At 40.1% G+C, this 23,775-nt stretch overlaps 1 protein-coding gene across 5 annotated transcripts in view; it reads right to left on the bottom strand.

The window, feature by feature from the left end:
• Positions 1-23,775, bottom strand: part of LPIN2 (lipin 2) — a 79,618-nt gene that overhangs the window by 6,807 nt on the left and 49,036 nt on the right. For all 5 annotated transcript variants that reach the window (XM_036246059.1, XM_036246061.1, XM_036246057.1 and 2 more), the window contains 10 exons: positions 20,099-20,206; positions 19,010-19,130; positions 17,330-17,672; positions 14,566-14,665; positions 7,456-7,643; positions 5,388-5,481; positions 4,385-4,454; positions 3,513-3,602; positions 2,707-2,789; positions 1,335-1,479 (listed from right to left, as the gene is read on the bottom strand). In XM_036246059.1, coding sequence (XP_036101952.1) covers positions 1,335-1,479; positions 2,707-2,789; positions 3,513-3,602; positions 4,385-4,454; positions 5,388-5,481; positions 7,456-7,643; positions 14,566-14,665; positions 17,330-17,672; positions 19,010-19,130; positions 20,099-20,206 — 1,342 coding nt within the window. The remainder of the gene's footprint in view (positions 1-1,334; positions 1,480-2,706; positions 2,790-3,512; positions 3,603-4,384; positions 4,455-5,387; positions 5,482-7,455; positions 7,644-14,565; positions 14,666-17,329; positions 17,673-19,009; positions 19,131-20,098; positions 20,207-23,775) is intronic.

The following is a 23,775-nucleotide window of genomic DNA, read 5'->3' as shown; positions in this document are numbered from 1 at the left end:
TAGAGGCAGAATTTTAAAAACTGATGAAATTACATGTAACAATCAAGTCACATTTTCCACCCTGGCCAGTTTGGCTCAACAGTTAGAGCACTGACGCATGGATCGAAGAGTTGTGGGTTTGATTCCAACCAAGGGCATATATACCTTGGTTGCAGTTTGACCCCGGCCCTGGTCAGGGTCTTGCAGGAGGCAACTAGTTGATGTGTCCCTTTCATGTCGATGTTTCTCTCTTTCTCCCTCTCTCTCCCTCCCACTCTATCTGAAGATAAATAGAAAAATATCCTCAAGTGAGGATTAAAAAAAAAAAAGCCACATTTTCCAATAATATGCAGTCACTGAGAGATTGCCTAAAATATGTTAAGTGAAAGGAATCTAATCTCCAAAATATACAAATATACGTATGTGTGTATGAATACATAAAAATGAGAGGAATAATACATTAACAAGATAACTAAAATTAAAAAATTTTTTTTTTTCCTTTATTGATTTTAGAGAGAAAGGAAGATAGAAGGAGGGAGAGAAACATCGATGAGAGAGAACATTGACTGGCCGCCTCCTGCATGCCTCCCAACTGGGGATAGGGCCCACAATCTGGGCATGTGCCCTGACATAGAATCGAACCGTCAGCCTCTTGGTACATGCAACCACGGAGCCACATTGGCCGGGCAAGATAACTGCAATTTTAAAAAATCAGCTGAAAACACTGTGTGGCACAGAGTCTAAATGTTTGCAAAACAGAACAGTGTCTGCCTCATTACCATACCAGGCCCAGTGCTGCACACATGGCTCACTCAGTGAGCTGGGCTTAGGATGCCACTGCCTGAACAGTGTTTGGGATCCCAAGAGACTTTTCTAATCCCCCAAACAAAAATCTTCTCCACTCCTTCTCATACCTAAGATAGGGGCATAGCAAAACCATTTCACATTGAAAATATGTGAAAAGCAGGGAGTAAAAACAAATAGGAAAGGGGAAGTTGTGTCTAAATAAGAAAACATTACTTCTCTATTGTGGCTCTCAAGAGATAGTGGGTGACCCAGTGCTGAGCAGCAGCTGTGTAAAATTCATGGGGAAATAAGTTAAAAATACAGATTTCTCAGCTTACTCCCAGAAACTGAGGTGGGAGGGTCAGGGGCGGTGGAGGAAGCTATGTCCCAGGTTCCCCAGGTGATGATCCTGGCAGTCTCTTGTGGTGGTCATTTATATGTAAGCATCTGTATAACTACACAGTGTTGTGTGTGAGGCCTGGGACTGAATGGACAGAAGATGAAGGAAGTGAACTTAAACAGTTACTAAGATAATCCAACAAGGTCCACATGGCTCTCACACTACTCACGATCTGGTCTGAGGACAGGCGGAGAGACTTTTTATATGAGGTTATGCTGCCGTGGCTCGGGGACTCTGTGAGAATGGGGTCCATTTTGATCGATTCTTCAATCTCCTGTGATCCCCCATCACTGGATGAGTCATCTTCTGCTGGCCTGTTCAATATCAATCAGTTACTAAAGAGGCAGTAGGCTGTTTTATTGATAACAGCTTTTCATTAGGATCAAGAGATCCTAAATCCATTCTAGAAATGGGAACAGTTTCTCCCTTTGCTGCTCTCCCACATCCTACTTCCATGCCTGAATATTCATTTCATGAACTGATAACATCACCTTTCTCCTTCCTCTCATGATTGGCCAGAGGTTATTTTCTGGCTATCAATGGGCATTTTCTGCTGTGACCAGTGAATGCTACTCGTTGAAGTAGATACGTATGTTTCAAAAGGTACAAATTAGAGAAAATATAATTGCTTATGTTGATTAAAAAACTAAGAAGAAAAATTTAATAGAGGAGGGTAAAAAGCAAGAATATACTGTCACACAGATGACTGAACTAGAAGAGTTAGGGAATGGAAGAAGAAAGAATTTGACTGGGGAAAGTACATAGACGGCAGAAAGAAGAATGAGGTATATGGTGGCACTTCCTCTAAGGTCCAGCCAATCTGAATGTCCAAAGGAGTGCTACTTATCGCAATAAATAAAACAGACCCACAATCCCTGAGATTTTCTTTTATATCTCCCTTTGTGCCTAACAGGAAGCCAGGGAGCAGGGACACCAGGGACAGGCTGTCTTAGGACTCCTCAATATTCCCTATTCTCAAAGGCCTACATTTATTTCACAGTTATCTGATTCCATGGCTCCAGGACAGGAGGAACAAGGTATTTATTTAGGAAGCAGTGATGAGTATATTTAATCTTCTAAGCAAATAATACATATATATTTATATTTTAATCCTCACCTGAGGATATGTTCAATGATTTTAGTGAGAGGAAAGGAGAGGGAGAGGAAGAGAGACCGAGAGAAACATTGATGTGTGAGAGAAACGCTGATTAGCTGACTCCCATACATGCCCCATCCAGGGACTGAACCCGCAACCTAGGTATGTGCCCTGACCAGGAATCAAACCTGCCACCTTCTGGTATACGGGAGAACACTCCAACTAACTAAGCCACCCGGCCAGGGCCTAAGTAAATAATATTTTTTAGAAAAGCAGAAATTAACATTTGTAGTTAACTGAGTGGCATCAACAAGCCACTTATTCATGTATGTCCATAGGAGAAAGATGTTTCTGGCTGAGAATTAAACAATCAACTTGAATGCAATGACTAAAGCAGGAGTGGCCCAAGTACTATGAGCCTGGAGGAAGGACAGGGTGCTCCTACCTGCCACTGGCTGGCTCCTTTGTGCTTGATGGCAGGTCACCAGTGGGTGGCATCTCGGATTTCCCTTCCTTGGCCTCTGGCAGCTAAAAAAGCAAGATAATAATGGTAAAGTGTAGCTTTCCCCTTACCAACAAACAAAAATTTATCAGCAGTCCTCATCAGGAATGAGCAAAACTGTTTTCCACAGCTTATAAATGCTCAAGAAAACAGACTTTCTCTAGTTTGAGCCCAAGGACAGAAACCTGAGACCGAAGTCACATGCTGCTACAAAAAGCTGTCTCTACAAAGCCAGGAGAAAACTTTCAAAAGAATACCATTTCAAGTCACAAAATATAATACAAGTGGTCCTCAATCATTAGGTCCATGGCAGAGACACGAGGATTGTAGAACAGAAGTGACTGATGCCGCCGCCTCCTGTGTAGGAGGGCAATAAGCTCTTGCTCTGTCTGGAAGGTAATGCAGCGAAGTGGAAAGAGCACAGGTGTTGGAGTTGGACTCATGGTCAAACCCTAGCTCCATCTCTTACCAGTCAAAGCATGTCACCTCTTTGTGCCGTTTCCTTACCTGTACATGATGGGAACTCAAGCATCTACCCTTTTGAGCTATAGTAAAGGTGAGGAGTAACATATGTAAAGCACCTAGCACAGTATTACCTGCACATAGCAACCATTCAGAAATAGTGACTATTATTGTAAAAGAGTACTAGATAGCCCAAAGGGACTTTTTTGTGCTTGGCAAAGGTTTTTGACTAACTGAAAGATTCATTTCTTTTCAGCTTATGGAAAGGATACCTCCAGCCTGGTTACCTGTTTGGTCATACTTTCTCTCTTACGCCAAAACCACCAACGACCAGACTTCTTTGGCATCTTATCTTTGACCCAGGACTCGACCGTGGCCTGAAAACAATCAACAAGGGTTAGTCTAGCAATTTGTGGATCACAAAGCACCCAACTACTTTCTACCACTAGTCTGAAGGATGGTGCCTTATCACAAAGTATGAGCAACAACCTCCACATCTCTCAAACTCCTCTAGTTTTAACACCTGAAACAGTGTCCTCTTTCATGACAGCCTGGCTTCACGGCAGTTCTGTGGTATGAGACCGAGTGGTCAGGTTACATAGGAGCAGCCCCCTCAGGGTCAGGCAAAACATGTGGGCTACTCTCATGTCTCTACCCTTGGAAAATGCCATTCTCCTGAGTTATGAGGACCAATTAGGCCGATGATGTCTTCTTGCAGGACAGATTCAAAGCAACCTTCAGGTTCTATATAATATGTTTATTAGCCACAATTTGACCTAATCACACAGAGGTCATGCTTCTGGTGGCCGTATCACTCTCTTTTTGTGCCTTCTTCTCTTTTTGTGCCTTCTTTCAATATTAATAAATTTTTTTTCATTCATTCTCTATTTAATAATTAGTAAAATCTCTCAACTTTTACATACAATCAGAAACCGGTATAAATATCTAGTAAAAATGACAAAGATGTGGCAGCCTAGCTAATTTCTTAGATTTTGTGAATTAGTTCATTTGAGTGGGCACACAGAACTCTTTGGATCTTTTATAAAATTAAATAAACTTTGAAAAGTACCCAGTTTAGAAATAAGACACATATGGACTTTTCTAAGTACTACATGCTGTAGATACTTCTGAAAAGACAACAAATGGTAGACCATCTCACCTTAGGCAAACTTTTCTGGAACACTTGCAAGCTAAGGATCATGGGAGCAGCCAAAGCCCAGTTATAGTAACTGTAAGGAATAAAAATGTGTAAAACCATTACACAGAATGAGGAGTGAGAGAGAGAAGGAGGTAGAGAGGAAGAAAGAACAAAGGAGAGACAGAAATAACATCAAATTCCTTTTCCTTTGCAGTAAAAAGATGATCAGCTAAATTTTTAGTCATATGAATGATCTTTGCTTCAGGCCTAACTTCTCTGAACAGAGAAGCAGTAAAATCTACCAAACAAAACAACATTTTAATACTTCACTTAAGCCCTGACTGGGTTGCTAAGTGGTTAGAGCATCGGCCCACAGACCAGAGACCCAGGTTCAGTTCCTGCTAAGGGCACGTACCTTGGTTACAGTTTGTCCTCGGCCCTGGTTGGGGTCGTGTGGGTGGCAACCACTCGTTGTGTCTCTCTCACGTCGATGTTTCTTTCTCTCTCTCCCCCCTTCTTTCCTTCCTGCTCTATCTGAAGATAAATGCAAAAAATGTCCTCAGGTGAGGATAAAAAAAAATAATACTACCTCACTTAAAAATGAAGCTGAAGCCCTGGCCGGTTTGGCTCAGCGGTTGGAGTGTCGGCCTGCGGTACAGAGAGACCCGGGTTCGGTTCCCGCTAAGGGCACGTACCTCGGTTGCAGTTTGTCCCCGGCCCTGGTTGGTCGTGCGGGTGGCAGCCACTCGATGTGTCCCTTCACATCGATGTTTCTCTCTCTCTCTCTCTTCCTCTCTCTCCCTCCTAATCTATATGAACAAAAAATGGAAAAATATCCTCGGGTGAGGGAAAAAAAAAAAAAATGAAGCTGAAGCTTTACTTTCATTGCAAAGTCATTGCCCACTAGTTTGTTAATACAAAATGACATCTTTTCTAGCAAGAAAAATGACAATAGTTAAAAAATAGTACTTGGAAAAAAAACCCTGCAAAAGTATTTAACCATTACAAAAGCAAGAATATTTACCGGTTATATATCCGTATTACAAGGTTAGGGTTGTCTATAAGTCCAGGGTTTTCTGCAAATTCATGATAAGTAATGATATGCTCCATGAATTTTTCTGCAATATAAAATAACAATTGATTTGGTTAGAGATTATATAAATTCCCAAATGAAATTATCATAATACTCCACACACTGAAAAGACGATAGCATAAAATAAAACATATCCATTTTTCTTTTTTAATCCTTGCCCTGAGGATATATTTTTCCATTTATCTTCAGATAGTGTGTGTGTGTGAGAGAGAGAAACATTGATGTGAGAGACACATCAATTGGTTGCCTCCCGCATGACCCTGACCAGGGCCAGGGACAAGCCACAACGGAGATACGTGCCCTTGACCTGAATCGAACCCATGACTCTTTGGTCTGTGGGTCCGACGCTAACTGCTGAGCCAAACCAGCCAGAGCAAAAACATATCCTTTTTAAACAAACTTTTTATATCCATCAAAAGTTTTTCTCCAGGACAAGAAAGAACACTTCTATTCTCTCCTTCTTCTACCACTTAAAAACAAAACAAAACAATAACAGGAGAGAGATATGCCAGAGACTTTTGGGAAAATAGATTACAGATGTGGCCAGAGAGAAAGGGCACGCACGCACGCGCGCACACACACACACACACACACACACTAATGAGAACTGTAAGTTTCATTCTTATCAAAGGGAGAAACTACTGGCAGGCAACTGTATTACTGAGGAATATTCATGGGGATCTTGAAGTGCATGCTACATTGGAAAAAATAAAACATTTACAACAGCTTGGAGGAAAAAAACCCACCAAAATTTGTCTTTGGGTCTGTTCAGAAATAAATCTCAAGTTCTTGCAAAATGAATGAGGATTTTACATAAATTTTTATAGCCTGTTCCTAAACCTGCACTGTAGTAGATCTAGGCTAACAGAGAAATTTTCCTCGTGGTAATTTGCATTTACTTTTACTTGCCATTTCTTCTTCCTATAATAACAAAATCTACCTTTTAAAAAGTGCAAAGTTTACAGTTTATTTAAATTATAAATTTTCCATTCCCCATCCCCTATATATTTTTAAAGTGAAGGTTTATTAAGATTATAAGAATGTGACCTATTTAATTTTGTCCCTGGAAGAAAACATTGGCCATAGACACTCTTAATTCCTTAAAAAAAAGCACACACACACACACACACAACAAACAAATAGAATTAAGAGATGGAAAAGAAGGAAGCATAATAAGCACCCTGTGACCCTAAAATCTATTTGGGTTAATAGAGTTGTAAGGCTCAGGGGCACCCAGTCTGCCACATGCAAGCCATTGTTGCTCTGAGAATAAGAGAAGACAAAAGATGATGCTAGTCACGGGAAAAAAATCTTTCCTTACAGAAAAAATCAATCAAGGGCCACCAGCCAAATTGAGAAAATATTAAGAGTTTAGTTTACAAAAGTAAAACAAAAAAGCCAAAGAACTTGGGACAGTTGCACATGAGTGCTTGCTTACCCCACATCAGAGACATCTGAACTACCTCTGCTAAGCTCCTTCCTTTTGCTTGAGCAACTTTACCCTCCTTGGTCAACTCTCACGACTGATAAAATAACCCCTTCTGCTTTTTCCCCAAAAGACCATTTATTTAGTGAACAATCAATTTTTGACAACTTCAAGCCCTACTCTCATATCTAAGGTCCAATGCTTTCTAGGAGAGAAGCTGGGCCCCAATCCCCAAATATTTCAACAAATTTATAGATGAGAAAACTGACACAGCCAGAGCTGATCCAGGCTGGTCAGCAAACAGGGCAGCCCAAGACCTCTCAACCTCTTAATATGAAGTTGAGAACCTTCAAGAAGGCACACTTCCTCATCCAAGCCATTTCTATGTAATGTCAACCCACATGAGATACCTTAAGTAAGGGGCTAAAGGTCTTACATTAAAAAAGGAGATACCTGCTACCTGCACAAGATCATTAAAAATTTTAATACCCTGAAATGGCTAAACAGGTTTTTAATCAAGTGATGACCAAGCTGCTTTCTCAAGTGAAGACAGAGCATGACTATCCAGTGTACCTTTAGAAATTTCTCCATTCTCACTGAGGCCCCCACAAAGAGAGAGGGTGACGTCGGGCAAGTCCATAGCAGAATCCGAGAGGCACTCGGTGCCACTATCAGCAGCTGCGCTTCCCACAGACTGTGGGGACTGGGAGCCAGAGAGCGTGTCAGACTCAGGCCACTGCCTGGAGCCAGGGTCTGATTCACTGTAGGCAGGGAACAGGGAGAAAAAGATTTGCTTTATTACAACTTCTTGTATTCCTAACTTACTACACATCGTTCTCTGAGGGCTCAAATAACAAATCCCCTTAAAAAGGCAACAGATTGATCTATAATCAGACATAGTTTTTTTGTTGTTTTTTTTTCAAATATGTTTTTATTGATTTTTTAGAGAGAGGAAGGAAGAGAGAGGGAGAGAGAAACACTGATGTGAGAAACAATTGTCAGCTGCCTCTTGCATCCCCCCTACTGGATATCGGGCCTGCACCCTGGGCATGTGCCCTGACTGGAAATTGAACTGGGACCTGGCTGTCCATGGGACGACACTCAATCCACTGGGCCACACTGGCCAGGCAAGCATAGCTTTTCTTTTTTAAAAAATCTTTATTGTTGAATGCAAAATGTATTACAGATGTTCCACATTTTTCCCCCATTGACCCCCTCCTCCCCACTCCCGCCCCCCTCCTGCCTTTTCCCACACTATTGTTTGTGTCCATTGGTTATGCATATAACTTCTTTGGTTTATTTCTTCCCACCCTCTCAACCCCTTTCCCTTTGAGGTTTGTCAGTCTAGCAACGAATTTGTATTTCTTAATCTCTTCACCTTTTCACCCATTCCCCCAACCCCCCTCCCAACTGGCAACCAACAAAATGTTCTCTGTATCTATGAGAATGTTTCTGTTCTACCTGTTCATTTTGTTTGTAGAATACATCATTGATAGATATGTATTCATTGCCATTTTGTTTGTTCATATATTTTATCTTTTTCTTCATATAATAACGGTTTGGTGGTGATGAACTCCTTTAACTTTTACTTGTTTGGGAAAGTCTTTATATGGCCGTCGAGTCTAAATGACAGCTTTGCAGGATAGAGTAATCTTGGTTGTAGGTTCTTGCTTTTCATCACTCTGAATATTTCTTGCCACTCCCTTCTGGCCTGCAAAGTTTCTTTTGAGAAATCAGCTGACAGCCTTATGGGAACTCCCTTGTAGGTGACTAGCTGCCTTTCTCTTGCTGCTTTTAAGATCCTCTCTTTGTCTTGAACCTTTTGCATTTTGATGATGATGTGTCTTGGTGTGGGCCTCTTGGGGTTCATCTTGTTTGGGACTCTCTGTGCTTCCTGGACTTGTATGTCTGTTTCCTTTACCAAGTTAGGAAAGTTTTCTGCCATTAATGTTTCAAACAGGTTTTCAATTTCTTGTTCTCGCTCTTCTCCTTCTGGCACCCCCAAGATGTGAATGTTGGCACGCTTGAAGTTGTCCCAGAGGTTCCTCACACTATCCTCATTTTTTTTGGATTTTTTTTCTTTTTGCTCTTCTGATTGGGCATTTTTTGCTTCCTTATATTCCAAATCGATGGTTTGCTTCTTGGATTTATGTACTCTACTACTGAATCTGTGTAAATTATTCTTCATTTCAGTTAATGCCTCCTTCAATTCTGACTGTGCATCCATAATTTGACTGGTCCTTTTATATGCTCTAGAGGCCCTCACTAAGTTCATTGAGCATCCTTATAAGCAGTATTTTGAACTCAGCATCTGTTAGGTTGCTTATATCCATTTCGCTTAGTTCTTTTCTTGGGATTTTGTTCTGTTCTTTCATTTGGAACCTGTTTCTTTGTCTCCTCATTTTGGCTGCCTCCCTATGTTTGTTTCTGTGTATTACTTAACGAGAGGTATGGGGCTAGCTGACAGCAGATGCTGCTTGTTTGAAAGAATTTAGAAAAAACCTGAAGCAGGATCCAAGACAGGCCAATCCTATGGTTAAGCAAGTGGCAACAGCTTGGGTGGGCCTGAAAGTTGGGTGGGTTGGGGGGCCTCAGGGACTCACCAGGGCGGGGCTACCAGTGTGAGCCAGATTGCTGGAGTCCCAGATATGGCGGCTGTCTGCCTCCCCAGGGAAGGGCTCACCAAAGGAACAAAGGCCTCTTACAGCACGTTTGTCCTGGAGAAAGCCCCCTCTCCAGCTCTCACTCCATTGCCAAACAGCTCAGTTCTTCCCTGTATGTCTCTGGTGCCCCTCGAGCTGCCTCCCCTCCAAGCTTAGAGGGAGAGCCTCCGATAAGTTCATGCACGGGCCCTTTAAGGAGCTGCCTGGGGCTCCAGCCGCTTCAGCTTCCCTGAGCCTCAGTTCCCGTTGGTTTTTTCAGCCAGAAGTTATGGGGACTTCTCTTCCTGGCACTGGAACCCTGAGCGGGGCACCTGGTGTGGGACAGGGACCCCTCAGTCCTCAGGGAGGACCTTCCCAGCCGAGGTGTCCTCCTGATTTTTATCCGCCACACGTGGGTGTGGGACCAGCCCGTCTGGACACCGGCCTTCGCGCCTCCGGCCCTCCGCCCCTCCTACCAGTCTGGATGTGGCTGCTGCTTTAATTCCATAGCTGTAGGACTTCCATTCAGCTTGATTTCAGGCGGTTTTGAATGATGGTTGTTCTGTAGTTTAGTTGTAACTTTGATGTGGTTGTGGGAGGACGCAATACCGCGTTTACCTACGCTGCCATCTTGACCGGAAGTCAAGCATAGCTTTTCTTAAGTAGTGTTTAGAATTATGTCATAATGACAATAAAAATAACCTATAAGCACTACTGAGAAACTAACTTGAATACAGTAAATGTCACAAGAATTGCTGTAAGTTCATTATTCACAATAACACAAACATTTCAACTATAAACGTTTCTGATTTTAATTAAAGGAGTAAAAAGTTTTAAGCATTTATCTATAAATGACAGGGCAATTAAGAAAAATCTGATGTTTGGAAACCTTTTCATCTTAACTTCCTAGAAAAAGCTGTGGTACTAAACACATGCTAGAGAAAATTACTGTAGCCCAAAGCTGTATTATTTTTAAAAACAAGACTTTTCTAAATTTATATTACTCTACAAAATAGAACAAAAAAAATAAGAGAAAAGTCTCAGGAGGCTAGACCCACCATGAAAAGAAATATATTAGAAAATAAATTGTTCTTACATTAGTGTGAGGGCCAGAAAAAAATATGAGGTTATTCAATATTTTCATTTTTCTAGATAATAAGGCACAAAAGCCAGGTTTTAGGATTCTAAGGGAAACTGTAACGAAGCATAAATTTGAGAGAAAAAAAAAACAAAGAGATGACGCCTTAAGTTTCTTAGTCATGAATATTTAATTGCTCTATACCCTTTGAATAGATGTCACATTTATTGTTTTAGAATTTTTAAATTTTATTCAGAAAGCCAATATATTTAATGTATGTGGTCAATAAATACAATCTAATGTAGTTATGAGATCTTCAGAAAAAAATATCAAATTTGAGCAGTAGATGGCAGCAGAATACAGGTATGTAATAGCAAAAACCGCAGTTTCAAAAGCCCTAGTTTTGAATTTTTTTAAAAATATTTTTTATTAATTTTTTAGAGTGAGAGGAAGGGAGAGGGAGAAAGAGAGAGATATAGAAACAACAATGAGAGAGAACATAGATCGGCTACCTCCTGCATACCCCTCACTGGGAATCGGTCCTGAAACCTGGGCATGTGCTCTGACTGGGAATTGAACCGGCTACCTCTTGGTGCATGGATCAATGATCAACCAGTTAGGCACACTTGTTGGGCTAGTTTTGCATTTGAACCAACAAAAGATTTAGGTTTTTGGAAATGTTCTGTCTTAACAGCAATGCACGATATCACAATGCTGAAATTAAACCCAGAATGTTCTCTTCACTGGAAATGGTGAAAGAGCCAAAACCATTATAAGACAGCAAAGCCTACTACTATGCTGGGGCTGAGGGGAAAGGCTGACCCCACAGGTAAAACACAAATAGAAGGCTGCTATGTATTCACAAACTCCTATTTCCTCTTTATCCAGGGCACACAGCTAGGTCCCATTAAGTTTAGGTGTGGCCACGTGACCAGATGACTAACTTGCTGACCTGAAAACAACCCCATGTGATCCCCTCTTTTTTCCCTATTGAGGTCTTAAGGGGATGGTGGAACCTCAAGATGAAAGGAGTTTGTGATCCTGAATTCCTGTGTGCAAAGCTTCCCACCAAACACCAGCACTGGAATACAGAACAACATGGGTTTGAACAGTGCAGATACAGTCATACGTGGATTTTTTCCAATAGATATACAGTCAGTCCTCCAAATCCCTGGGTTTCACATCTGTGGATTCAACCAATCATGGATTAAAAAAAAGGTATTTTCTGGGGATGTGGAAGGCTGGCTGAATGCATTTTCCTACGCCATTTTAGATAAGTGACTTGAGCATCTGCAGATTTCGGTATCCGTGCTAAGCCTTGGAACCAATCCCTGTGGAGGGATGAATATAGTTAAGTTTGTGGGGAGTCAAAAGTTATATGTGAACTTTCAACTGCATGGGATGGAGGTTGGCACCAGTGCATTGTTCAAGAGTCAGCTGTAGAATCACATGAACAAGAAACAAACTTCTATTGTAATCCACTGAGGTCTTAAGTTTTATCAGAGCAGTTAGTGTCACTCTTAATCAATACAGGCAAGACACCACTTTACCTAACATGCTGCCAAATCCACAAGGGTGATGTGATTTAAAGTTTAATTACAAATACTGAATTATTTTAGTCAAGATAACAATGAACGCAATCAGAACAAAATACATGCTTATAAGCACACTTCGACAGTGCTCTATCTTTAATTAAGTATGAATTGTCTCAAGAAATAATTTGTTCAAGAGATTAAGAGGCTTACCTGATGAATGGCCATGATCTTAAACAGTAAAATTATAACAGAGCACAGTAGGACCCCATTGTTGATTTCCCCATATATTTTTTTGTTGTTGTTATTGTTAATGTTCACCCAAGGATATTTTTTCCATTGATATTTTAGAGAGAGTGGAAGGGAGAGAGAAAGGGTGGGGAAAGGGGGAGAGAGAGAGAGAGAGAGAGAGAGAGAGAGAGAGAGAGAAAGAGAGACAGAGACATCGATGTGAGAGAGACACATCAATTGGTTGCCTCCCACATGCACCCTGACAGGGGCAGGGGATTGAACCTGCAACCCAGGTACGAGCCCTTGACCGGGAATCAAACCTGTGACCCTTTGGTGCAGGGGCAGATGCTCTAACCACTGACTAACACTGGCCAGGGCTCCTCCCCCCCTTTTGTTTTTAACCCTCACCCGAGATTTTTTTCCATTTATTTTCCAATAGAGTGGAAGGGAGGGTCGAGAGGGAGAGAGAGAGAGAGATAGAGAGAGAGAAAAATATTGATTCGAGAGAGACACATCAACATGTTACCTCCCACATGACCCAACCAGGGCCAGGGACCCAACCACAACTGAGGTATGTGCCATCGTGCCCTTGACCGTGACTCTTTGTCCATGGGCAAATGCTCTAACTGCTGAGCCAAACTGGCCAAGGCCCCCCCCCCCCCCTTTTTTTTAAATTTATTTTTAGGAAGGGCTCTCAGAGAGATATCGAAGCAGGAGTGAACAGTGGATCAGCTGATCCACTTTCTTTTTTTTAAAATCCTCACTCAAGAATATTTTTTGCATGTTCTCTACCGGGGATTGAGCCAGCAACTGGGGCATATGCCCTGACTAGGAATTGAACCTGCCACCTTTCGGTGCACAGGCCGATACCTACTGAGCTGCAATGGTCAGGGCACTTTCCCCATTTTTTAAAAAAGGGAAACTAAAAAATCTGTCTTAGGAATCTCAATGTAAGTAAATGATTAAGGACTGAGAAATCTGAAAGACAATAATAATTCTAAGACAACTAACATTTTAACTTTCTTATTGAAATAAAATGGAGCAGTTTCAGTTCTCACACCTTAAAAACCCAACTATTATTTCAAATGAATTAAATATATGAGACAAATTTAGAGAGCCAGGAGGAAGGAGTTTAAAGACCTTCCAAAAAATATCTGTAAAAAATTAAAAATAATTTTCATATCAATCCCATCTTTCTATTTTAAATAAAAACTTAATGTTTTCAATAATCTATTTAAAAGTGTTTAATTATGTGTGCCTACAGTTCAGTATATTCAAGCCATACTTTCTTTTTTTTAAAATCCTCACTCAAGGATATTTTTTGCATTTATCTTCAGATGGAGCGGGAGGGAGAGAGAGAGGGGGGAAAGAGAAAGAAAAACGTCGACACGAGAGAGACATATTGACTGGTTGCCACCCACACAGTCCCAATCAGGCAACTGAGGTACGTGCCCTTATCGGGAACTGAACCCGGGTCTCTCTGGTCCGCGGGCCAACGCTTTAACCGCTGAGCCAAACTGGCCAGGAAATAAAGCCATACTTTCCATGGGGAAAATTGTTCGTTTGTTTTTGTAATCATAGCGTATATTGGAATGGAATTCCCCGAAGAATGAAAATGAACTTGGGAACTAGTACAAGTATATCTATCCTACCTGAGGTTTCAGAGTTATTTAAGGGGATATTTGTGAGGGAGAGGGAGGAAGAGTGACAGGAAGTGGAGTGCACAGGTCAGCTGGAATGGTGCCTCACCAGATCCAGTCTCAAAGTCAGAAAAAGCCTGGGAGCACAGACTCATCAAGGGAGTGAAGGTATTCTTTGTAAAACATTTTTCTGTAAAGATACATTACCTTGAAAACACATAAAAAATGAGACAAATGCTAAAGAATTTTCTTAAGCATGATGATTTGCATTAATGACTGTAATAGCTAATCTGATGTCATACCCATTGATATACCCTATGACTAGTGTATCTCTAGATGCACTGAAAATTTCTTCATAAATAGGTAAGTTACTAGTTTCAAATCATTATAGTCAAAACACACACACACAATTTCTGAATCTTCTAAATCTGAATCAATCATGTAACTTAGCCAAAGGGTATCATCATCTTGTTCCTTTTTCTCAGATGAAATGTTTTACTCTAGAAATAGCTAGAGTATGGCAGAACTGTTCACCCTTCAATACACAAGAAATGCACTACCTTTTAGGAAAATAGAGAGCTGCAACTTCAGGTTCTAGGGCCTTTAAGTCGTCTAGGTAAATATCATCAGGTCCCTGGTGTTGGCTTCTCTTGTGGACACCTGTTTTTATAAGAAAAACACATCAGAGAAAGAAGTTAGTTATTTTTCATTTACAACTCTGCAAGAAAACAAAGGTTTGCAAACAATAAAACTAGCCACGGTTGAATTGGGCATTATTTTTTAAAGTGTCACATAACCTTTTCTTTTCTTCTTTTTAAAATTATTTATTTATTTATTATTTTTTAATCCTCACCCAAGGCTATTATTCTATTTATCTTCAGATAGAGTGAGAGAAAGGGAGAGAGAGAGAGAATGAGAGAGAGAGAGAGAGAGAGAGAGACGGAGGGAGGGAGGGAGGAAGGGAGGGGGGGAGGGGGGAGGGAGAGAAACTTCGATGTGAAAGAGATGCATCAACTGGTTGCCATCAACTGGTTGCCTCCCGCACAACCCCGACCAGGGCCGGGGACAAACTGCAACCAAAGTACGGTGCCCAGAATTGAACCCTCAACTCATTGGTCCACGAGCCGATGCTCTAACTGCTGAGCCAAACCTGACAGGGCAAATAACCTTTTCACTTGTGTTGGTTCTCAGTCACCCATGCCAAAGGAAGTGAAATTCAGGGTTACACATATAACAGTTGTTGAATAAACATATGCTAATTTACTCATTCTTTCATTTGCTGATATGAATAACCCTAGCCCACAAAATAATTTATATTTGACAATAAAGTTTTTTATCAATCATGACCAAACTTGATGAAATCACTGGCATCAAAGAAAGAAGCCATTACTCTAAAACTATGAAGGAAAGATTGCTGGCGAATAGGATATTCACATGGTGCCAAAGTATTACCTTCTAATTGCAAAAGGACAAAAATCCTTTACAATGAATAAATTTGGTAGACAATACTTAAACAAGTGATCATGTTTAGCATCACTAATTGTGAGACAGTATGAGATGCAATATGAACTACCCAATATATCCCATAAAGTAATCTTTAATTCAAAAATAAAAAAAATATGTAACCCAAATCTAATTAAGCCTCTAGATCTGGATTACATATTATAGTAGTTACCAGCCACATGTGGCTCCTGAGAACTTGAACTGTCCTAGTCTGGTGTGAGGTATCTAAAATGTATTTAAAAATGCATAAACCACACACCTGATTTCTTAGAATTACTTTATAAAACTGCGTAATTTCAGTAATTTTTATATTGATTACATGTTCAACTTATAATACTGTGGCTTACACTATTATAAGTTGAACATGTAATCTATTTATCTATTTAAGATAAAATAGAGCCCTGGCCAGTTTGGCTCAGCGGTTAGAGCGTTGGCCTGTGGTCTGGAGAGACCTGGGTTCGGTTCCCGCTAAGGGCACATACATACCTCGGTTGCAGTTTGTCCCCGGCCCTGGTTAGGTCATATGGGTGGCAACCACTCGATGTGTCCCTTTCACGTCGATATTTCTCTCTCTCTCTCTCCCTCCCACTCTATCTGAACAAAAAGTGGAAGGAATGTCCTTGGGTAAGGATAAAAAAAATAAGTAAATAAATATATTAATTAAAAACTACCTTGAAAATTAAAAAAAAAAGATAAAATAGAATATATTAATAAACTTAATTTCACTTATTTATTTTTTAGTCTTTTAATTTGTGAGAAGACTTAAAATTAATATATGCAATTCACATTACATTTCTAGTGGACAGAGCTAACTTCCAGTTGAAGGAAATATAAGGATGTCACCTTGAAAAAGAAACAAACAAAAAAACCCCAAAACAATCAGATATATCAAGAATGTAAGAAAGTATAGCAGACAATTGGCTGGGCTCTTCAAAAGGTCAATATCTTGAGTGGAGAGGAGGAAAAAGGGGTAGTAGTGTGTGTTTCCATATGAGGGAGTGAGTGTGTGTGTGTGTGGGTGTGTGTGTGGGGTGGGGGCTATTCTAAATTAAAAAATGCAACATGTAAAGTTTAATGAGATCTTAAGTTTGGAAAAAACAGCTTAAAAGCTATTGTTGGTATGTTTAGGAAAATTAAACATAATTTTTCAGGATTCCATCTCACTTTATTGACATACCTTGTCAATAAAGTAGTTAATTTTACTCATTAACTTATTTAAATATACATACATATATATGTATATATATATAAAAAAAATATATATATGTATATATATTTATATATATTTTTTTTCCCAATAAATGCTCTCAAGGGCCTACTCAGTATCAACAGTAGGGAGAGAGCAGGGAGTAAGCCAGAGTCCTGCTCCAATGGATCCTGAAGTGTGATGGGCAAACCATATAAAACGAAGAATCCTAATAGTGTGTGACAGGTTCTGATCAGGGAGTACAAATATAATGGTAACCATTACATATTATTTGAAACATTGAAATAATTAAAAAAAAATTTTTTTTAATCCTCACTTGAGGATAGTTTTCTATTTATCTTCGGATAGCATGGGAGGGAGAGAGAGGAAAGGAAGAGGGAGAAAGAAACATCGATGTGAGAGGGACACATCGACTGGTTGCCTCGTGCACAACCCCAACCAGGGCCAAGGCAACCACAACTAAGGTACGTGCCCTTGACCAGAATCGAACCCACGATTCATTGGTCCACGGGCCAATGATCTTACCACTGAGCCAAACTGGCCAGGGCTGAAACACTGAAATAACTTATCATCTAAATTTAGATTATCTGATGCCAAATTAAACACATGATTACCTTTCTTCTTTGATGGCGAGTCTACTTTAGTTGTTGGTTTTGATTCTGAGGGAGCCTCCACTAACGACGGGTTAGGAAGGTGGTCTGCATCTAACAGAGATGAAATCTGAGGCTCAAGGGGAGGCTCAAGAAGTTCTGCAGCGCAAGTTGCATCGCTGATCTGCTTACACAGGGCTCTGGGTTTGGGTTTCACTATGGTACAGACCGTTTCTCTCATGGACGCATCCTTCTCAAGTTCACTTACGAGGTGGTCCTCACTGGGAATGACCCGAAAATGGGTATTTTCTGATGGTGTAATCATAGCTGTCCTAGGATGATGGTCAGATCTCTCTCGCTTGCTGACCTAAAAAAGTTGATTTAAAAATTAAACTACTTTTGAAAGTGTTTGTTATAGTATATTTCTTAAGTTGGATGCAAGTAAATGTGCTCATTTTATTTAAACAACACATTTAGTAAACATTACTTTCTATGTGTGAAATATTTCATAATTAAAAAGTGGAAAAACTAATAACTGCATTTTATTCAATATCACATTTATAAAAGTTATATTTATAACTGTGCTACTATAAAGAGTTCAATACTGGAGAAGTCTGAGGAAACAGATGACAATTTCTAGATACGAAGAGGGAGAATATTCATTTTCAGGGAGAAAACTTGAGCACTTCAGGAAAACTTAGCCCTGTCTGTACTATCTGCAGGCTCTGTTAAAACAAGATGTCGAATTATAATGTTGTACACCTGAAACTTAAATGTTATAAACCAATGTTACCTCAATTAAAAAGAAAAGAAAAAGTAAAAGTGGGCAGTGAAATCTCAAATGCACACATATAAGCAAAATGTATATCTTTAAAAAACTAGAGATCTAAACATTTCCTTTTCCAAGAGACACAAAAAGACAAACACCGTATGATTTTACTTATATGTGGAACCTAAAAAATAAAACTAACAAAATGAAACAGAAACAAACTCATAGATACAGAAAACAGACTGATAGTTGCCAAAGGGCAGGAGGTTGGAGGATTAAGCAGAAAAGGGGAAGAGAATTAAGAAATACAAACTTCCAATTATAAAAAAGTCACGGGGATGTAATGTTCAGCATAGAGAATGGAGTCAGTAATATCATAATAACTAGGTATGGTGACAGATGGTTACCACAGAGTTATTGTGGTAGTCACTTTGTGAGGTATATAAATGCTGAATCACTATGTTGTACACCTAAACTAATATAATATTGTATATGAACTATAAAGTAAGTTTTTAAAAATAAGGAAAAAATCTTAAAGTTGAGTTAATTCACATACACAAAATAAAAGCAGAGACTCTATAAATGAATAAATAAGAAATGTATCTTTCCAATTATTTCTTCTTTCATTATGAGTTGGCAAAAAAGCTTTTACAATCAATCCCGTTTAAAATTTCATTGTAAAAATTTCTTTAGATACATTTTAAATTTTCCTTACTATAATGTTAATTAACAATCAACATTTACTAAATAGAAACAGAAAATAATTACATTTCTTTTGTTGTAAACACAGTGCAAAGATAAAAAATGGTATCTTTGAATTTACTTGTGACCCCATGAGGGTACTACCACCATTTATGTTCATATGAGCTCAGTCAGATATCACCCCTTTACTTATGGATGATGAACACACTCTGTAGGCAAGTAAACCCTAGTACCTTGGTGGACTCTGGGAACCCGCCCCATGTCCACTCCATGTGGGACTCGGATCTTAGCAGGCTCTCGGCGGGTTTCACCTCCAGCTCTGAATCACTCTTCGGACACGCTGGGGAATAAGGGCTGCAAAATACAGTACAAGAAATACAATGACTTTAAAGTTAGGAACTTTAGTGTTGCTGAGCTCGACAGATTTAAATAACTATAAAGTTTGAATATATCAACTGTATCCTGCGGATATAAACACTCTATTAAAGAAAATGTTAATTATTTCTTCCTCTAGAGTTTTTTTAGTAATAATAAAAACAGCCCTGGCCGGTTGGAGCGTCGGCCTGTGGTCCAGAGAGACCTGGGTTTGGTTCCTGCTAGGGGCGTGTACCTCAGTTGCAGTTTGTCCCCGGCCCTGGTTGGTCGTGCACGTGGCAGCCACTCGATGTGTCTCTTTTGTGTCGATGTTTCTCTCTCTCTCTCCCTCCCACTCTGGACTGCAGGTCGACGTTCTAACCACTGAGCCAAACTGGCCAGGACTCCCTCCCACTCTATCTGAACAAAAAATGGAGAAATGTCCTCGGGTGAGGATAAAAAAAACAAAACAATGCCCACTAGTATTTATGGTGGACTTTCTGGTCATAAATATTTTCTATGCATCATCTTATCTGATTCTCACAAGAAATCAGTAAGAAAGGTAATTTTACAGGAGAGGAAATGCATGGAAAGATGGATTAAATTAACACTACTACATGAGAGAAACTGGATTTGAACACAGAATAAAATGTGACTGCATAATTCTTCACAGTGTTATACACAGTATAGTTAATAGTTGACATGAAAAGATTAGAACTTAAGGATTGTAGAAGGCCAAATTCTATGCTGATTATACAGATATACAGTGGCCAACACAGTGAGAGTAAGTTAAATCAAGCTTAGGAACAAAATAATTATTGAAAGAAAGGTTCCATATTCATGTTAAAAATACACATTTAGTGCCTCTACTGTATGAGAAATGGGAAATACTGTTACTGTCCAATCACAGAAAAAGTTATTCAATATATCTTTCCTTTAATAAACTGAGAAATTTTGAAAATACTTACTTGTCCAAAGGGGACCAATCTCCATCAGATAAGGGGTAGTGATCTCCAGAATGGAAGAGCAGAGGCTCCTTATATTCTTCTTCCTTTAAGGAAGCATTTGAAGATCCTCTATGAAAGGGGGGAAGAGTACAAAGAAAGTCAGGAACAATGACACTATGTCACCTTAAAAATATCCCCCAAATTTACTGACAAATCATCTAAATGATACAAATGAAAAATGGCCAGGTGAGTAATAACTAACCCTCTTAAAAGGAAAATATGAAGGAGAAGGGGGATTCACAGATGTCACCCACCATACCCTACTACAATCACTATTTAAATATGGGATAAACAGAGGAGGAAAGAAAAGAAGAAGTGATTAAAAACTCATTTTTTACCTCCTTTAGGGATAACTGATTCAGAAGCTGGAAGAAAATTGAGGCTATATGTATATTGCATTCAATCCTTACACATCTGAGGTAATAATATCCTATTTTGGATATTAGGTAATCAAGAATCCAGAGAAGTTTAGCAACTTGATCAAACTAAAAAAGCTAGTATGTCATTGGATTCAAAACAAGTAAGCCCTTGTTCTTTCCACTACCCTCTCCTGTGTATTACAAAAAATATAAGAATATCAGCTGAAGAGTTATGGCTCTAAAACTTAAAAATCACATCAAAATTACAACTAAACTACAGAACAAGTATCATTCAGAACTGCCTGAAATCGAGCTGAATGGATGTCCTACAACTACAAAATTAAAGAAGCCACATTGAGATTGTTAGGAGGGGCAAAGGGGATGGGTTGGTCCCACACCCACGTGTGGTGGATAAAAATCAGGAGGACACCTTGGCTGTGAAGGTTCTCCCTGGGGAGTGAGGAGTCCCCATCCCACACCAGGCTCCCAGCTCAGGATTCCAGCGCCAGGAAGAGAAGTCCCCATAATTTCTGACTGTAAAAACCAGTGGGAACTGAGGCTGAGGGAGGCTGAGGCTTCTGAAACCCCAGGCAGTTCCTCTTAAAGGGCCTTACTTGGACTTGCTCCCTCTGAGCTTGGAGGGAGGCAACTGAAAGGCACCAGACATACAGGGAAGAACTTAGTTGTTTGGCTGGAGAGGCAGCTTTCTCTCGGACAGACGGATAGATGTGCTGGCAGAGGCCTTTGTTCCTTTGGTGAGCCCTTACCTAGGGCAGCAGACGGCCACCATACCTGAGACTCCAGCAACCTGGCTTACTCTGTTTACCCTGCCCTGGTGATTCCCTGTGGTCCTGCCACAACCAACTTTCGGGCACACACAAGCTGTTTCCAATGGCTTTACCATAGAATTGGCCTGTCTTGGATCCTGCTTCAGATTTTCCTAAAATCTCTCAAACAAGCAACATCTAGTCTCAGTGAGCCTCATACTTCTCACTAAGTGGCCCCAGGCTTGGCACTAGAAGCCTTGGTTCACAACTTGGCTTTTCCTGGGCACCTGAGCCCAGCACAAGAAGCAGCCATCAGCAGATCACGTTGTAGTTTATGCCGGGTGGACCCAGACAGAACACAGGCAGTGGCTGACCCTGCCCCAGAACCAGCACACCCAGTGGACAGCTTCAGACCACATTGATGCACTACCACCCAACTACCTCCACAAGTGACACGCTCAATAAGTGGACTCAGTGGATACCAAAACCCTGATGCAGTAAGTCTTGCTCTGTGTGGTGGGCCTCTGCACAGCTTTTCCTCCAAGGTAGTCAGAGGCCAGTGGTCAGTGAGCACAGCCAGTCCTTATAGCTGATCAAATCCCTCCCACTGATATGCCAAAAGCAATCAAGACTCAATTACAACAGAAGAGTATACAGTCTACACTAGGTGTGTACCTTGAGGGCCTAGCTGGGGTGATCAGGGAGGCTGTGCCACTGAATCCTACAGGACACCTACAACAATAGGCCACCCTCCAAAGCCTAAGAGACATAGCAACTCTACCTAATACATAAAAACAAATACAGGGAAGCAACAAAAAATGAGGAGACAAAGAAACATGTCCAAAAAGAAAAAGAACAAAACTCCAGAAAAAGAACTAAACAAAATGGAGATAATCAATCAGTCAGACGCAGAGTTCAAAAGAGAGTTATAAGAATGCTCAAAGAACTTAGTGAGACCTTCAAGGGACTTAGTGAGAACATCAACAGCATAAAAAAGACCCAGTCAGAAATAAAGGATGCACTAACTGAAATGAATACTTTACAAAGAATCGATATAGTAGAGCAGGTAAAGTCAAGAAGCAAACCATCAATTTGGAATATAAGGAAGCAAAAAACACCCAATTAGATCAGCAAAAAGAACAAAGAATCCAAAAAAAATGAGGACAGTGGAAGGAGCCTCTGAGACAACTTCAAGTGTGTCAACATTCACATCATGGAGGTGCCAGAAGAAGAAGAGAGCAAGAAATTGAAAAGCTATTTGAAAAAATGACAGAAAATGTCCCTAACTTGGTGAAGAAAACAGACATACAAGTCTAGGAAGCACAGAGAGTCCCAAACAAGATGAACCCAAAGAGGTCCACACCAAGATACATCATCATCAAAATGCCAAAGGTTAAAGACAAAGAGAGAATCTTAAAAGCAGCACGAGAAAAGCAGTTCGTTACCTACAAGGGAGCTCCCATAAGACTGTAAGCTGATTTCTCAAAAGAAACCTTGAAGGCCAGAGAGGAGTGGCAAGAGATATTCAAGGTGATGAAAAGCAACGCCCTATAACCAAGATTACTCTATCCTGCAAAGCTATCATGTAGGATCGATGAACATATAAAGAGTTTCCCAGACAAGAAAAAGCTAAAGTTCATTACCACCAAACTAGTATTATATGAAATACTGAAGGGTCTTCTTGAAGGAGAAGAACAAGAATATGAACAATAAAATGGCAATTAATACATATCTCTCAACAATTGAATCTACAAACAAAATAAGCAAGCAGAACAGAAACAGACTTATATAGAGAACTTTTTGTTGCTTGGCAGATGGGAGGGTGCTGGGGGGATGGCTGAAAAAGATGAAGAAATTAAGAAGTAGAAATTGGTTGTTAGACTGATGAACTTCAAAGGGAAGTGGGGATGGAGGGCGGGATGAGATAAACCAAAGAACTTCTATGCATATACTCGTAACCAATGGAAACAGACGACAGTGTGGTGAAGGCAGGAGGGGGGCGGAATTGGGAAGGAGGGGGTCAATGGAGAAAAAAAGAGGGACATTTGTAATACATTTAACAATAAAGTTTAAAAAAAAACCAAAAAACTTAAAAATACCCTAAATACCTTAAAAAACCAGAACCTATTTCTTCTTTGTTTGGCCCAAGCATTATCTGAGAACTTTCTCTTTACTGAGAATCTACATGATGTGGAGATGTGAGGATGATGATGTAAAAACAAGATGTTTTTAAAATTCATATACAGCTCTAGTCGTTTTGGCTCAGTGGTTAGAGCATCGGTCTGCGGATCAGAGAGTCCGGGGTTCAATTCCCACTAAGGACACGTACATGGGTTGCAGTTTGTCCCCAGCCCCAGTTGGGGTCATGTGGGTGGCAACTACTCGATGTCTCTCTCTCATGTCGATGTTTCTTGTTCTTTCTCCCTCCTGCTCTATCTCAAGATAAATGCAAAAATGTCCTCAGGTGAGGATAAAAAAATAAAAATAAAAAATAAAATTCATATACAGACCT

This window comes from Molossus molossus, unplaced genomic scaffold, assembly GCF_014108415.1.
Source record: "Molossus molossus isolate mMolMol1 unplaced genomic scaffold, mMolMol1.p scaffold_m16_p_6, whole genome shotgun sequence".
In the NCBI taxonomy this organism is placed as follows: Eukaryota; Metazoa; Chordata; class Mammalia; order Chiroptera; family Molossidae; genus Molossus; species Molossus molossus.
The sequence above is the reverse complement of the archived record's forward strand: the minus strand, read 5'-3'. Positions and strand labels throughout refer to the sequence as shown.